The sequence below is a fragment of the Erinaceus europaeus genome, chromosome 1 (assembly GCF_950295315.1).
Source record: "Erinaceus europaeus chromosome 1, mEriEur2.1, whole genome shotgun sequence".
NCBI lineage: Eukaryota > Metazoa > Chordata > Mammalia > Eulipotyphla > Erinaceidae > Erinaceus > Erinaceus europaeus.
The window spans coordinates 81,176,057-81,193,814 of record NC_080162.1 but is presented as its reverse complement, the minus strand read 5'-3'; the positions used below and the strand labels follow the sequence as shown (position 1 = coordinate 81,193,814).

General features: G+C 41.5%; 2 protein-coding genes across 5 annotated transcripts in view; one reads left to right on the top strand and one right to left on the bottom strand.

The window, feature by feature from the left end:
- The window catches only part of RPRD1B (regulation of nuclear pre-mRNA domain containing 1B), a 70,300-nt gene extending 61,170 nt beyond the window's left edge, over positions 1-9,130 (bottom strand). The window contains exons 1-2 of the mRNA XM_060189836.1: positions 8,637-9,130; positions 3,149-3,278 (exon numbers count right to left, since the gene is read on the bottom strand). Of these exons, the coding sequence (XP_060045819.1) occupies positions 3,149-3,278; positions 8,637-8,787 (281 nt within the window). The 5' untranslated portion in view covers positions 8,788-9,130. The remainder of the gene's footprint in view (positions 1-3,148; positions 3,279-8,636) is intronic.
- A 75-nt stretch (positions 9,131-9,205) lies between these two features.
- The window catches only part of TTI1 (TELO2 interacting protein 1), a 105,542-nt gene continuing 96,989 nt past the window's right edge, over positions 9,206-17,758 (top strand). Inside the window, exon 1 of one of the 4 annotated variants that reach the window (XM_060189827.1) lies at positions 9,206-9,335. The gene's annotated coding sequence lies outside the window, so the exon portion shown is untranslated. The remainder of the gene's footprint in view (positions 9,336-17,758) is intronic. The other 3 variants (XR_009549499.1, XM_060189820.1, XM_007518473.3) reach the window with 3 other exon arrangements.

The following is a 17,758-nucleotide window of genomic DNA, read 5'->3' as shown; positions in this document are numbered from 1 at the left end:
CCACTAATCCTATCAGCTATATTGGGGGGAGGGGGTAAGAAGGTGTGGGTGATGGTGGCATAGCAAATCCACCTATATAGCAAGCATCCAATAAACAGAAGCTATTACCTTATTACTGCTTCTGAGTCTTAGTCTCTAGCCTACTAAAGCAACACACTCCAAACTCAGGTCCCTACTTCTCTTGGTCCATTAACCACACCAAAACCAGGAGTATTAAAAAAAAAAATTGTATTACTATATCATGCCCCTGTCCAGAACAGACATCATATCAAAATGAAATCCTAGCAGTGGGGAGAAAGAGTTCAGTTGACAGAAAGCAGGACTTAACATATCTGAGGTTCTAGGTTTAACTGCTGGTACCCCACATAATGGAATGGTGCTCTGGCTTCTCTGTCTCACATGTGAAACAAATTAATCTTCTTTTAAAATCCTGATTCTCTTCCAAGGCCTATATGACATATGGGCCTGCTACCTGTCTGCCTTTACATTGATCTCATCTGGATGCCACTCTGACCTCTGCTCATGGTATTTAAACAACACTGATTTTATTCCAAGCCTCCAAACACACTAATATTATTTCTACTTTAGGTTCCTAAAAGCTGTTTCCCTCAAATGTCATTTCCTTGAGAGAATTTTTTTTTTGATGTTTTATTTATCATTGGATAGAGACAGTGAGAAATTGAGAGGGGAGGGGGCAATAGAGGGAGAGAGACACCTGCAGCCCAGCCCTGCTTCATCACTCATGAAGCTTTCCCTCTGCAGGTGGAGACCAGGGGCTTGAACCCTGGTCCTTGTGCACTGTAACACGAGTGCTTAACCAGGTGTGCTACCGCCTGGCCCCTTAGAGAGAACTTATTTATTTATTATTTATTTTGCCTCAGGGGCTATCACTGGGGCTCAGTGCCTGCACTATGAATCCACTGCTCCTGGAAGCCTTCTTTTCCCCCACCTAATTTTTATTATTACTGTTATTGCTGTTGGATAGGACAGAGAGAAATCAAGAAAGGAGGGGAAAACAGAAAGGTGGAAAGAAACCCGCAGACCTGCTTCACCACTCATGATGCAACCCCCCCACCCCTTGCAGGTGGGGAGCTGGGGGCTGGAACCGGGATCCTTACACTGGTCCTTGTACTTCACACCACTGTGCTACAGCCCTGTCCCCAGAGAGAACTTTTTTAACCACTCCATCAGACATCTCATTCCAGAGTATCATCCACTCTAGAGTCTAAATTAGTCCGTAGCACACAGAAGGTGCTTAAATATAAGCTGGATGAGAAAATTAATGCACAACTACCTCCAAACTGAGAGGAAAACAGGAAAGTATTTGTGTATAAAGTAAGTTCAAAGTCTAATTAAATTGCTATTTAAATTAAATCAGACTTATGGCCTTGGCACCTTTAAGTTTTCTGTTCGTGTTTAAAGGAGGGATGGATTGAGGAAGGAGGTAGGAAATTATCATAAAGAGATTCTTAATCAATGAATCAACTATTCACCAACTGGCCAAAATATGCTGGGGAGATAGCAGTACCACGGTGTTTTTCCCCGTCCTCTTTTTATCTGAGAAAGTCAGCCCAAAGCAGTGAAGGCCCAGCCACAACAACAAAAACAAAAATCATTTAATATTGGTAAGAGGAAGGAGCTTGGAGACATGAAGACTCTCACTATAATACCAAACAGGATCTTACAATAACTGTAAGGATGTGGAAAGGGGGGCTGGGTACACAGCATAATGGTTCTGCAACACCACAGCACCAAAGATTCTTGCAGGAAAAAAAAAAAAAAGGTTCTGCAAAAGACTCTCATGCCTGAGGCTCTGAGGTCCCAGGTTCAATTCCGAGCCTCAACATGAGACAGAGCTGAGCAGTGCTCTGGAGTCTCAGTATTCCTCTCTCTCTCTCTCCCATAAATAAAAACACAATTAAAAAAAAAAAAAAAAAGAGTGGGAAGGACAAAGTTTGAACTTTTTTTTTTTCATTGAGAACTCATGTTTATTTTCCCAATAATATCACAGAATCTGTCAAGATGTTTTCATATTGCCTCTTACATAAGCTTACAAATATTAATAGCAGGAAAAGAATTTTAAAGTCTGGTATGATGATACACACCCCCAACCCCACCGTCTCCTACTCACTACTTATTTTCTTCTGATTTGGAGGCAGCTATAGACCTCCACCAAATAAAAATGCTGTATTTATTATACAGACACCTTCCAATACCCTAAATTAATTCCTTCAACAATTTGCTGAATTCCTACTCTGTGCTAGGGTAGACTACAATGTTACCTTACTGCTGGTACACCATTTACATCAAGGCTATATAAATGGTGTTTTCTAAAGCCGTGGAACCCAGCAGCACTTTATTAAGTACCCGGATACAGTAAAGGACAAAAAAGTGAAAGGTCCTTAAACTTTTTCATCAAAAGTACACTTTTATTCCAGTCTTCGCCACAAACCGCAGTAAATGGCAGAGACTTAACATGATAGAACCAGAGCCAAGTATCTGCTTCCCACCCCAATAATTACTATGATTGCAGTTACAATGGTGACTAATATTTTTAGTAAATTAGATATCTAGACACCCAGAAGGAGTACAAATGAAGGCAAAACAGCTGGGGAAATAGCTCAATGGGTAGAACACTGGGCTTTTATTTTTATACTGAGGGTCCCAGTGATGTTCTAGCTTGTCTCCTCTCTATCTCATATAAATCTCTCCTGTATATAATAAATAAATCTTTAAAAGTATTGAAGGCAAAGCAATTAGTTGCTTGCTAGTTGAGGTTTTGTTACTAGAAAGTTTCCCTTTTACTATTCAACTACCTTTTTCCCTAATGAGAGAACTCAGCCAAGCAAAAGAAAAAAACATATTCAAGAAATGAAGTCAATAATTTTAATACACCCAAGGGAGGGAAGTGTATTCAAGTGCTAGACTGAATCCTTTTAATGCATCAAAAGGCTCACATGTCAGATAGTTCTTAAAGGCACAAGCAAAATAGAAAATAATAGTAACCTGGCCTCTGCAAAACTCGGCATATTACATCTATGCAGTAAGTATGACATTTTCATCTTATAAAAGCTATCATAGTAAAAGACAAAAACAAACAGAAGGAAAAGGAAATGCATTTAAAAACAAAACATACATACATACATACCTGGCAACATGAGAAAAAGCATCCACAAGGACAGATTCAAATTCTCTAGTGAATTCAGGTCCTTTCCTTTTACTGTTTTGAATGACATCATTGGCTAAGTACAGAAAAGTAAGTTTCCTATTTGATTTGGCTGGGAAAAGAAAAAAAAAAAAGAGGAGAATTAAACTTACACCAAGGAAATTTTCAATCCAGATTTCTTTTGTCTTAATCTACTCCTAAAGAACACTAAGACAAATATTGTCTACTTGAGGTCAAGACTGCTTCTGAAGCAATCAACTCCAAGAATGTCTAGAAGTCTCCAACAAAACAGGTTTGAGAAGACAATTTGAAAAAAAAAAAAAAAAAACAAGGCTAGGTCATCTTCATTTCTGTGTTACTCTAGCCAGGTAGTTGACAATAAAGATAATTCAAAGGAAATTCCTAAAGGCTTAGTGGTCAATATTCTTAAGAAGACATGTTTTAAAGGAAAAAAAAAAAAGTTTCATTTCATTTACTTTAATGCAAAATTTCAAACTGTTAATTATCAAATACTACAAATGAAGGATCAAGTTTGGTTTCAGTCTTAGCACAGATCCTTGTAATTTATTCTCTATGAACATGTGATAATCATAATTAATAATCTCAAAGGTATAATCCAGAGGAATTTCTAAATGCACTAAATGTACTTCAAATACAAATATGTATCGATGCTACATTTTTATTGAAAAAGGGTACACATCTAGAATCTGGATATGCAAAATTACGGCTCCCCAAAAAAACGTAACCCTCTTAAACATACTATACTCTTAAACATAGTATTTCCTATCACTCTATATAGTATCATATATTAAAGCATAAAAAAAATCTCATGCAATATGTTTGAGTTAAAGTTGCTTGGGGGAATATTACTTAATTTCCTTGCTTCTATGTACATAGCTTCTCAGCTGTAAAGTTACACCACTACTATTTTTAGTTCCAGTTTTCTTTTAGAATAAATAAATAAAAACACAGCTCAGAATACTAAGTTTTCTCTAATACTAAAGTCCTTGAAAAACACAAGGCCTACACTACCTTTACATCTGAATGACTAACCTTCTGGTAAAGACTAGTGTAGATGACAAATTGATGAGATTATCGCAAGCTCAAGCTGCCTTTGCCTGTCCTAGTTATTCAAAAAGCACAGCATCAATAGTTACAGTACCCTACTAGAGCTACAAACGTATCATTCATTATATTGGGCTGTCTGAAAACCCATTAAGTGTGCTTGTATAGAAATACAGAAAAAAACATATCATGACTTTTCAAACAACCCAACAATAAGCTTTAATTATTTTTTAAGCTCATTAGATTTTCAGATCAGCTGACTCTAAAGTATAGAACTTCAACCAAGCAAATTTGACTGAGTGAAGCTTTACAAATTAAATCCAGAATCCATCTTCTAAAATGCCAATGTGGGCATTTAAGATCAGCATACTTTCCAGTATTAAAAATCTAATAGTTGGGGGTCGGGCAGCAGCTAGCGGGTTAAGCACAAGTGGAATGAAGCGCAAGGATCAGCATTAAGGATCCCCGAGCCCCCGGCTCCCCACCTGCAGGGGAGTCGCTTCACAAGCGGTGAAGCAGGTCTGCAGATGTCTATCGTTCTCTCCCCCCTCCCCCTCCTCTCTCCATTTCTCTATCCTATCCAACAATGACGACATCATCAACAACAATAACTACAACAACAATAAAACAACAAGGGCAATAAAAGGGAAAATAAATAATAAAAAAAATTTTAATCTTGATAATTACAAGGTTAGAGAGCCAAGGCTCCACCATCTACAATGCCAATTACTTTTCATATTCCCCAACCTTAGCAAATGGGATTTGTTTAGGACAAAATGACCTTCCTACATCCTGACTAGTCACCATGAAGCACCATGTGTGTAAAAGTGATATGAGTAAGTTCTAGGTTCTGGACCACAATTATTAATGATATATGCCCTCACTCCGGGTCTGGATGATTCTCATTTGCTTAAATAGCTTTTCAACATAACAACACAGACCTTTTCACTCTCAATTTATATCCCTCCCAAACTGACTCAAACAAAACTTAGACAACCATCAGTAGCTGTCTGAAAACTCTTCCTTCACTTGTTTGACTAGTTTTGCTGTCTAGGAAAGTAATTGTGGAAAATTTGCTTATTTATTTGCACTCAAGCCAAGAGATAAAAACTCTACCAAAAAAAGTGTTTGTTGAGAATATGTTACACATATTAGTCCATAAGGGTCTTAAAAGCTATTTACAAGACAATGAGATTTACTTCTTCCTGTAAATATCCTGAAGGCAATTCAAATAGTCTGCAAACATCTAAAATAAGAAAGTGATTTCATCATAGAGAGGAATAGTGGTCTAGTAGTGAGAACACCTAGAAAAGTAGTCAATATAAACCTTAAGGCACAGTTATTTTTCTCTTTTGTTTGGTTTTTTTCCACTTTAGCATGGGATTATGTTCAATTCATGAAGGAAGTGTGGCTTTAGGAAGATCTGTCTTGATATTTGGAGAAACATTCTCTAAGTCTGCACTCTAAGTCTGTCCAATAGAGTAGCTACAGTCAGATGTGTCCATCAAGGGCTGGCAAAATAGTTCACTTGGACAGTGCACTGCTATACCATGAGCGTGACTCAGGTTGGAGTCTGGCTCCCACAGCATTGAAGTAAGCTTGGATGTTGTGGTCTCTTTCATTCTGCCTCTATCAAAAACAAACAGGAGGAAAGGAAAAGACAAGACCGACAAAAACATGGGAGTCGGACGGTAGCGCAGCGGGTTAAGCGCAGGTGGCGCAAAGCACAAGGACCGGCATAAGGATCCCGGTTCGAACCCCGGCTCCCCACCTGCAGGGGAGTCGCTTCACAGGCGGTGAAGCAGGTCTGCAGGTGTCTATCTTTCTCTCCTCCTCTCTGTCTTCCCCTCCTCTCTCCACTTCTCTCTGTCCTATCCAACAACGACAACAACAACAATAACTACAACAATAAAACAACAAGGGCAACAAAAGGGAATAAATAAATAAAATAAAATATTTTTAAAAAATAAAAAAAAAAAAGACCGACAAAAACAATGCCTACTGAACTTCAATTGTGGCGAGTGAAGTTCGGAAATTATTTAAAATTTTAGTCTCTTCAGTGCATTCAAGTGCTCAGGGCACGTGGCAGAAAGTGGTATTAGTTAATACTGTTTGGACCATAAATATTATGTCAAGCCATAATTCAATCCCTAAACTTTTTAAAACTGTGTAACAAGGAGTCGGGCGGTAGCTCAGCGGGTTAAGCGCACATGGTGCAAAGCGCAAGGACCGGCATTACGGATCCCGGCTCCAGCCCCCAGTTCCCCACCTGCAGGGGAGTCGCTTCACAGGAGGTGAAGCAGGTCTGCAGGTGTCTATCTCTTCCCGTCTTCCCCTCCTCTCTCCATTTCTCTCAATCCTATCCAATGACGACAACATCAACAACAATAACTACAACAACAATAAAACAAGGGCAAAAACGGGAGAAATAATTAATTAAAAAAAAAAACTGTAACATACTCCATACTAAGTATTGGTGAGCATTACAGAAAAACAAAAAGGCCTAGTTTCTTCCACAAAACACAATTTAATAAAAGACATAACCAGAAAGAATGAAATATTAGGGAGAATGCAGTCATTAATTGTAATAAAAGCATTACTTAGTGTTTAGTTGGAGTCAGGACATCGACTCCCTGTGTACTCAAAAAAGTACAAATTCTGGGGTCAGAAACACTGGGCCCATGAATACCTGTATGCTCCCCCACGTTATCTTTGTGTGAAGTGTCTATGCTACAGAGTGAGAACTTAATCCATTAAAAGAATCCTGGATTTTGGTGTCATCAAACTGATACAATCAGTTCTGAGCACTTGCAAATATCATCTAGTCGCTTCAATTTCCTCATAAATTAAATAAGGTGACAGAACACAGGTAAACCTACTCCCGCTGCTATAAAAAGTGTACTACAGGGAGTCGGGGAGTAGGGGAGTAGCACAGCCGGTTAAGCACAGGTGGTAAAAAGCGCAAGGAACTGTGTAAGGATCCCGGTTCGAGCCCCCTGGCTCCCCACCTGCAGGGGAGTCGCTTCACAGGTGGTGAAGCAGGTCTGCAGGTGTCTTGTCTTTCTCTCCCCCTGTCTTCCCCTCCTCTCTCCATTTCTCTCTGTCCTATCCAACAACATCAATAATAACAATAACTTCAACAGTAAAAATAAGGGCAACAAATGGGAATGTTTTTTTTAAAAAAAATGTGTACTACATATAAACTGTACAAAAACAGCTCTAGGCATAACTTCAACTTTCTGCTATGGAATGCAACAGGGTGTCAGATAACTGTGTAGGTGCCCGTCTTTGCCCGGTGGGCTGTTGGCAACTAGAAGGCAAATGCCATGCCTCACTCACATTGTATAGCGTCTCATCATGACTTATTGAATGCCTACATGACATCTGATACCCTGCTTAGAGGTTCCCTTGGCTTATCCTGTGTACTCTTCAAAACAAATGGAGCTTCAGGATAACCTAACCTGCAAAGCTCCTACTTCATGGGGCCCGAGGAATTTTAAAAACGACAGGGTAAATACAGACATCAGTATTGGGTCTGGCACAGAATAAAAACATAGTAAATATCAGTCATAATCATCATCAGTATTTTACAGATAAGAAAACGGAGAGATACAGAGGTGAAGCTATGGGGTCAGCAAACGGTAAAAATCTGTCTTATATTCCAAGCGCTTGGTGTCAAAAGCCAACATGCCATCAAAGGTCCCACTCAACGCCTGGCAAACAGGCAGAATTCAAAGTCTTGTATCCTGATGAGGGTCTAGGATCAATGAAAGCTACAAGAGAAAGGGGAGCCAGAAAAGCAACGTCTTGGTGGTCGTCGTCGTCCGTCCACTACCAGCACCACCACCCACCCCCCAAAAAAAACTTCTCCAAAGTAGGGCTGTCCTGCGGACGGAGTGAAGGGATATGTGTAAACTTCTCAGAACGACTGCCAAAGAATAAAAGCTCTGTAAGCGGCAGCGCCCACCCCCCATTTAACAGATCAGAAAGCAGAGAGAGGCACAGAGATGATGGGCCAGCAAGTGGCTGAGTTAGAGCTCTATCCAGGCAGCCTTATGCCCAGCAAAGCGCCTGGCACACCACAGGACACACAGGTCTAGAACCTTCCGCCGGCGCTGAATGCTGGCGAGAAAACATAATGGACATTTATGGGTGAGTGTCAGGAAGAGGGGATCTGCGCACCGGTGAAAACTTAAAAAGACAATCTCGTAAGTCTTCCAAGGCCTCTTCAGTGTCTTGCTCCGAGAAATGCGGAAAACACTTGTCTCCTAACCCAGAAGGGCGACGGGATGCACAAGCCTGGAGAGTGAGGGCCGGTCAAGAAGCCACAGGGGCTTGGGGTGGTGGGGGGAGGACAGGCCGGGGGACCAGCCTGGGGTGGGGTGGGGCGGACGGGGGTGTTTACCTTTGCGAAGCTCCCGGTGCCACACGGAGACGATGGGCCCCGCGTGCTTGCGGTGGTGGATGAGCCACAGGGACAGAGTCTGCACGCTTTGTTGAGAGTTGCTCAGCTCCGAGAGCTTCTTCTCCAGCGCCGACTCGGAGAAGGAGGACATGGTGGCGGCGGTGAGAACCGGCAGGGAGCGGCCTGAGCCGCCCAGTGCGGCGGGGAGAAAGACGGCACAAGGTCCGGGCCTCACCGGACGGCCAGTCGGACTCTTCACTGTCTGACAGCCTCCGGGGACCCGGCGGGGGAGGGGATAGGTCTCCGCAGTAACAGCCGCCCGCGCCGCCGCCACAAGATGGCCACCGACCTCTCACCCCGCCGCGAAAGCGAGGTCAAAGGGCAAGAGCCGGAGTAGCTGGGCACCGGAAGGTGTCTGAGCCGTAGGGGAAAAAAAAAAAAAAGCCTAACTTTCTAGAATCCACGGCCTCTCTGAGCTTCGCTCAGCGCACTTCCAAAACGAGAAACCCAGAAAAGAGCTCAATTTGGCGGCCGCCGGAAGGTGCTTTGACCGCTCGCGCTCGCACGCCGGCGCAGTAGCTCTCCCCGAGCCCTTTGTCGCGCTCGCGCAGAACTTTTCTGGCGCGGTACGGCGCATTCGGGAGTACGTCACTTCCGGCAGGGCGGAGGAGGCGGGAGTGTAAGAGACTGGAAGACGAGGTAAGGGAAGGGTGGCGGGAGAAAGTGGGAGTCCAGCCACATGGAGCTCCTAGAGTGGGAAAAGGGTCTTCGGGGACCACTTAGACTGGTCGATCAGGATCTGGGTATGGGAGGGAGACTTCCTCCCTCTCCTGACTGGTCTCAGGCCGAACTCCTCGTACACGTCTTAATCTCGCCTCCACTTGCCCTCCAGCTTCTTTTTACTTCTGCCAAACCGCCCACGTGCCCTTTTCACTCTTCCCCGCGGTGCCTCGAGCATTTTTCTTTTTTTTTTCACCAAAAGTGACGCTCCCCCCCCCTTCGTTTGATGAACACGTCCCTTAACTTCAAGACCATCCTCTTAAGGTCCAGTTCTGACATTTAGTCTGACAGCACCTTCATGCTCTGTGCTCAGAATTTTTTTTTTTTTCCCCTCCAGGGTTATTGCTCAGAATTGTTTCATTCAGGAAATTACTGCTGTCCGGGCTTTCTGGGATCCAGCTGTTTCTCAGATTAAAGTATTACGTTGACTTGGGGGGTGGAAGAGGAGAAATGGAGGAACTATCTTACTTTTCAAATATTCCCATTGATCCCTTTTAAAATACATTTGAAACTCTGATCTTTTTTAAGTTTCAGTTACCAGACAAGCAGAGAAATTGTGTCATCCTCATTGCTGTAAAGTGTTGATGAGGAATTAGACTAGTATAGACAAAACAAGATTGGGTGGGGGAGATAGCATAATAGTTATGCAAAAAGACTCGTGCCTGAGGCTCCAAAGTCTCAGATTCAGACCCCCACACCACCATAAGGCAGAGCTGAGCAGTGCTCTGGTAAAAAAAAAATTTAAAAACTGTCCTAGACATAACGGGATTGAAAACTGTTAATCATCATGTAATTAATTCCCAGTTGTTGGCCTTACTTCAGTTTACCATCCATCCTTGTTGATGACCGGGTTTGCTATTTAAGAAAAACTGAGAGGTGGGGAGAGAAAGACCAGACCACTGCTCAGGTGGGGATCAAACCCAGTGCCGTCTATATGCAAGTCAAGAGTTGTACTAGCTGGGCCACTGCCCAGCATCCCCCCCCCCCCACCGACCTTTCACCCCTACTTTTGCTCTTACTGAGCTGTTTTGTGTTCTTTGCTTAGTTGCTTACCCTTCCACACTAGAATCATCTAATCATAGCAAACATTACTATGGGGTAGACACTGTGTTTTTTACATAGTAACTTCTTTTTTTTTTTTTTTGTCTCCAGGGTTATCGCTGGGGCTCAGTGCCTGTACTGCGAATCCACTGCTCCTGGAGGCCATTTTTCCCTCTTTGTTGCCCTTGTTGTTGTTATAGCTGTTGTTATTGTTGTTGGGTAGGACAGAGAGAAATTAAGAGAGAGGGGGAGAGAAAGATAGACACCTGTAGACCTGCTTCACCACTTGTGAAGTGACCCCCCTACAGGTGGGGAACTAGGGGCTTGAATCGGGATCCTTACACTGGTGCTTGTGCTTTGTGCCATGTGCACTTAACCCACTGCGCTGCTGTCCAGCCCCCCCCCTTTTTTTTTTAACCAGAGCACTGCTCAGCTCTGGCTTGTGGTGTAGGTGATTGAATCGGGGGCTTTGGAGCCTCAGGCATGAAAGTCTCTTTACATAACCATTATGCTATCTACACCAGCTCTTCACAGAGTGACTAATTGAATCCTAAGCAAAGTTGTGAAATATGTATTGTGCTAAGCCCATTTGTCATATGATGAAACTGAGGGTCAAGAAACCAGGTGACCTACCCTAAGATGAGAGAGAAGAATTTGCCTTTATCTCTTTCACCCCAGCAGCTGATATGTACATATATATATATATATATATATATATATATATATATGTTTGAACAAATTAATATACAAGAAATGAATAACCTAAAGCCACACAGTATTTAGTCATAATTATAAGCTGTAAGTTTAGACCATCTTTCTGAGTTAAGAAAAATTGCCACAGCAACACTTCAATCAATCACTGACTATGTGAATGAGTGGTCCATATATAGCCTTATGTGTAGCAGCCTAAATCCTCGAGGTTGTGTAAGTGCATGCAAAGCTGTTAACAACAGAAATAACTAGCCATGCATTTCTCAAAATGTATTCCTCTTGAAAATGACTGTTCTCTGAATACTTTTATGCCGTACCACTGTGTATTTTAAGTACATAACATGTGTTAACTACATGCTTTTATTTAATCCTTACAACAATTCTATGGAGCAGGGATTGTTATCACTACTTGATAGATGAGAAAATGTAAAACAATGAGTAATCTGTCCAAAGTCGCATGAATGTAATTAGAAAATGACAAAGCTAGGAGTCAAATCAAGTTGTCTGATCCAAACTGATCTCTCCTGAGTCGAGAGTTCATTCATTCAGTTAGCGTTTGTGTCTAGAGTACTATTTAAGCAAACAGAAGCCATTTTCCTGAAAGTTTACATTTCTATAGAGGAAGATAAGTACATAAGCATGTAATGTAAAATGAATCAGTGATAAATACCCTGAATAAAAAGTCAGAAAAGACCTCACTGAGATGGTGACATTTAATCAGAGCCCTGAAAAAAAAATAAGACAAACCACATGCTATATTGTGGAGTGTTGTTGCAGTCAGAGAGGAAACCATTGTTGGCATATTTGAGGGACAGCAAGGAAGACAAGCTAAAATGATTTGTGTCAGAAGGCTGGAAACGACCTTGAAAAATAACAAGGGACCACATCAAATGGGGACTTCCAAGCATCAAAAGGACTGGAGTGTTATTCTGAGTGAAATCAGAGCCTAGTGAATGGCTTTGATAACGTTGTGGCTGTGTTGAAAGCAAACTGCAAGGGTAAAAGTAGAAGAGCAGTCTGGCAGCTCAAAGTATTACTCAGAACAGGTTGAAGGCAGTGAGAAAAGTTAGATTCTCGGGGTAGAGAAAGAGAACAAGATTTGCTAACAGATAAGATGTGTAGAGGAAAGACATGAATGTATATGAGAGTTTTAGCCTAAACAACCATGAGAAAGGAGTTTCCATTTACTGCTGAATTATGAATAATGCTGATTAAGGGGCTTAGAGCAATTTAGATTTGTACTTGTCCAAACTGGAAATGCCTGTCTCCTAGACCTTGGGTTTATAGGTCTAAAGTTAAAGAGAGAGATCTGGACTAGAGATAAAAAAAAAAAGGGGGGGTGGAGTCATAAAGGAGAATAGGTGTATAAAGAAAAGCGGCCTGATGACTTGAGCACCAGGACACTTCAGCATTTAGAGGTGTGAAAGATGAAAATGATATAATCATGATTTGTCTTTTCTAACCTGCTGATAGTAATCGTACTTATTTCCTTTTTTCCTTTTTTTCTTCCTTCCTTCCTTTCTTTTCCCTTTCTTTTCTTCTTTCTTTCTTTCTTTCTCCCTAAGTTAGAGACAGAAATAGATACAGAGTGAAGGAAACCACAGCACCAAAGCTCTCTTCAATGCAGAAGGAGCTGTGTTCAAACCTGGGTTGTACACATGATAAAGCAGCACTGTGCGCTATTATTGAGTTGTCAGAAAAGTCATGGGGGCGGGATGGTGGTGCACCTGGCTGAGCGCACAGGGTACAATGTGCAACAACCTGGGGTGGGAGCTCCCAGTCCTCATCTGCAGGGGAAAGCTTTGCGAGTGGTGAAGCAGGGCTGCCTCTTTCCCTATCTATCTCTCTCTACCCTCTTGATTCCTGGTTGTCTCTATCCAATAAACAAACATAATAAAAATTTTAACAATAAAAGTCATAATGTATTTTTCTGTTTTCCTATGCAAAAATGCATCATGGTGGTCCGGGAGGTGGCTCAGTGGATAAAGCATTAGACTCTTAAGCATGAGGTCCTGAGTTTCTGAGTTTGATCACCAGCAGCACATATACCACAATGATGTCTGGTTCTTTTTATCTATCTCATAAATAAATAAATAAGTGCCTCGTGACTTTTCCGACAGCCCAATATTTCACTGGGCCACTGATTGATTTTCAGATATTGAGCCAGTCTTCTTTTATAGTCATGGAATAATTATATAAGATTATATATATATATATATATATATATATATATATATATATATAGCTAAATTATATTTCCTGGTATTTAGTTAATGATTTTTGCATGTATATATTCATAAAGGAAACTAGTCTTTTAGTTAAGCTTTGTGGTGTCTGACATTGGTCTGCGGATAATATGAGGTTCATAAAATTAATTAGAAATTGTTTCTTCCTTTTTCTGGCAGACTATATGTAAAGTATTAATTCTTCAAGTGGTTGGTAGAAATCCTCCACTGAAACCATCTAAGCTTAGAGACTTCTTCTTTCTATCTTTCATTTCTTCCCTTTTCTTTAGCAGTGTCAGATGTGATTTTTTTTTACATGACAGGAAATCGATTTTTTTAAAACAAAAGGTTAATAAAATAACCTATTATATATTTTGTAAGTTGAAGTTTGTGGGCCTTTTCTTTGATTAATTTGCCCTTTTGTCTATCTAGGTTGTCAGATTTGGGGATATTATTATTGTATTGCTGTATTCTATAGGGCCTGTTGTGCTATCTTATTACTATTATTAGAAATCTCACTCACGTGAGTCTTGCTAGAAATTATTGGTCTTTTCAAGAACCAGTTCTTCATTTCATTGATTTTTCTCAGTTTTATTGACGTGTTTATTTATTTTGGATAGGGACAGAGAATAACTGAGAGGGAAGGGGGAGATGCAGTGGAGGGAGGGGAGAGACCTGCTGCACCATTTATGAAGCTTCCTTCCTGCAGGTGGGGCTGGAGGCTTGAACCCAGGTCCTCGTGCACTGTAATGTGTGCACTCAACCATTGGCCCCCAAAGTAGGCATTTAGATAATTGACTTGAGATTTTTTTTTTCTTCTTTTAACAGAGCACTGCTTAACTCTGACTTATGATGGTGTTGGAGATTGGACCTGAGATATTGAACCTCAGACATAATATATCTTTTTCATAACCTTTCTACCATCTTTCTTACCCTTTCCTCTTTTTAATATATGTACCTAGTACTACAGGTAACTGCAGCTGTATCCTACAGATTTTGACATGTTGTATTTTCATGTATTTTTTTTTCCATTTTCTTTGAAATTTTCTTTTTGAGCAGCCTGGGAGGTAGCATAGTGGGTAAAGCATAGAACTCTCAAACATGGGATCCTGAGTTTGATTGCCAGCATTGCATATGCCAGAGTGCTGCTCTCATTTTTGCTCTCCCTCTTTCTCATAAATATATTTAAAAAGAATTTTTCTCAGGGGTCGGGTGGTAGCACAGTAGGATAAGCGCACATGGAGCCAAGCTCAAAGACTGGCCTAAGTATCCCAGTTCAAGCCCCCAGATCAAGCCCCTGACTCTCCACCTGCAGGGAAGTCGCTTCATAGGCGGTGAAGCAGGTCTGCAGTTGTCTTTCTCTCCCCCTTCCCCCCCCCCCCCCCGTCTTCTTCTCTCTCCATTTCTCTCTGTCCTATCCAACAATGACGACATCAGTAAGAACAACAATAAAACAAGGGCAACAAAAGGGGAGAAAAGCAAATAAAAAAGTTTTTTAAAAAGAATGCTTTAGCTCTTAAAAGGATTTTTCTCATTGATCTATTGATTATTTGGGAATGTGTTGTTTAATTTCTAGGTGAAGATGATATATATATATTTTCAATTCCTCTTTTGTCCTTGGCTTGCCATTTAAAACAAACTGCTGATGAATATTCAGTGCATCGCTTGCAACCTTCTTTATTTTTTTTTTAAAGATTTTACTTATTTACTCATGAGAAAGATAGGAGGAGAAAGAGAGAGAAAGAACCAGACATCACTCTACCAGGGATTGAACTCAAGACCTCATGCTTGAGAGTCCAATGCTTTAACCACTGTGCCACCTCTTAGACCACACCTTCGTTATTCTTTTAATTAATTTATTTTACATTTTGATAGAGACAAATTGAAAGGGAAAGAGTAAGATAGGGAGGGGGGAGAGAGGCATCTGCAGTACTGCTTTACCACTTGTGAAGCGTCCCCTCTGCAGGTGGGGACCAGGAGCTTGAAGCCTTGAGCACTGTAACAGGTGTACTCTACCACAGGTGCCACTGTTTAGCCCTGAATTTTTTTTTCTCATTATTTCTGTGGTTCTATTTTGAATCAGCTATGGCTAGGGAAGACAGTAGAACATGCAAGACATGCTCACTACAGCTGAGCCACTTTCCCAGCCCCTAAATTTTTTATTTTTCAGAAATTAAATTATGGTGAAGTTATAATTGATATAAAATAATTTGGTTTTAGTCTAGCTGGGTTCATGCCGTTCCTTAAATATGTAAATGTGTGTCTCTTATCAGATATGAGGAGTTTTCAGACATCACTTCCTTGAGTAATCTTTTAACCCTGCCCTTTTCCTTCACTCCTTCTGAGGCTTAGAGCTTTTATTATAGTCCCATCGCCCCCTGAGGGTTTTATTAGTCTGTTTTTCTGATTGTTACTTCCCACCATCTTCCAGAACAATAGATAATTTCTTCCTCTGTCCCCTCTATTTTGCTGTTGAGCTCTACAAAAATTTTAGTTACTGAGGTGGGTCAGGCGGTAGCACACCGGGTTAAGCGCATATGGCACAAAGCTCAGACCAATGTAAGGGTCCCGGTTCGAACCCCCAGCTCCCCACCTGCAGGGGGGGTCACTTCACAAGTGGTGAAGCAGGTCTGCAAGTGTCTATCTTTCTCCCCGCCCCCGTCTTCCCCTCCTCTCTCCATTTCTCTCTTTCCTATCTAACAACAACAACAATAGTAATAACCACAACAACGATTAAAAAAAATACAAGGACAACAAAAGAAGAAAAATAGCCTCCAGGAGCAGTGGATTTGTGGTGCAGACACCGAGCCCCAACAATAACCCTAGAGGCAAAAAAAAGAATTTTTTTTAGTTATTGAATGTTTCAGTTCTGAAATTTCCACTTTTTTTTTTTTTAATGTCTTCTGTTTCTTTGCTGAGGCTCTCTGTCCTGGCTTGTTCATAATTGCTTGATGAAGCATTGTAATCACGACTGCTTTACTACATCAGATAGATAACTCGACCATCTCTGCACCTGTATCATCTCAGTGTTGCCAAGTGTTGATCAACTGGCTTTTCATTGTGTGGAATCTCCTTGGTTCTTGATGTGATGACAGATTTTTGATTGCACCTCTTTGAATTATGTTCTGAGATTCTGGATTTCAGTCTTCTATTTTTACCTGGATTTCTCTGTAGCTACCTGGCAGAAGGGTGTTCCTCACATCATTATTGCCAAATACTTGTAGACGTCCAGATTCCTCTTTCCATCTACTTTGACACCCAATAGGTAGGGCTCCTGACTACTGCCAAGTAGAAGTGAGAATTCTGCACTGACATGAGGGTCAGCTCTTTAGCAGTGAGCAGTGTTGAATGTCTGGACTTTCTTCTGAGTCTTCTCTGACCAGTGAGACCATCCCAGTGAGAGAGAAAGGAGTCCTGTCTTACTGTCTTCCTGTGTGCTCCCCATTCCCAGGGCTGGAGATGGAATTCCCTGCTTTTACTAGGCCCCCTCTTTACTTTTCTCCCAGACTTATTGAGATATAATTGGCATATAACCTTGTGTTACAATGTAGACTGTGATGATTCTCTCTGTGTGTCTCTGAAATGACTTCCACAATAGCATTTATTAGTTTTACCAGACGACTGCTAAGCTCTGGCTTATGGTAGTGCTGGAGATTGAGCCTGGGCCAGGCCTTGGAGGCTCATGTATGAGAGTTTTTTTTTAAGTATTTATTTATTTTATTTTTTTGCCCTTGTTTTATTGTTATAGTTATTGTTGTTATTGATGTCGTTGTTGTTGGATAGGACAGAGAGAAATGGAGAGAGGAGGGGAAGACAGAGCGGGCAGAGAAGGACAGATGCCTGCAGACGTGCTTTACTGCTTGTGAAGCGACTCCCCTGCTGGTGGGGAGCCGGGAGCTTGAACTGGGATCCTTACGCACCATGTGCGCTTAACCCACTGCGCTACCGCCTTACTCCCACATGAGAATCTTCTACATAACCATTATGCTGTCTCCCTGGCCCACAGTAAGATGTGCTAATATAGTTATCCCCTTAAATTATCCATTCTACTCTGTTTCTGTGAGTTTGTTACTTAACCTTCTCTGACCTCACCTGAAGAAGGGGTGAGGTGAGGGGGCTTGGTAGAGATTGGTTCACCTCATTACAGCCTCATGAAAATCGAGGCTTCTCAGATAGCTGTCGCTTGTGTAGGCAGGGGGAAAGGCCACAGTTTTGTTCTGTTGTGTTTGGCTAGAATAGAGCATTTATTATCTGAAAGGTTTTTGTCCTGTTAAGCTGCCCTTTCCTTGCCCTTTGGCTGGAAAGAGCAGGCTTTTGTTTGCCTGTAATCACCGATGCTTCCAGGTTGCCAGTTTCTTCAGTTCC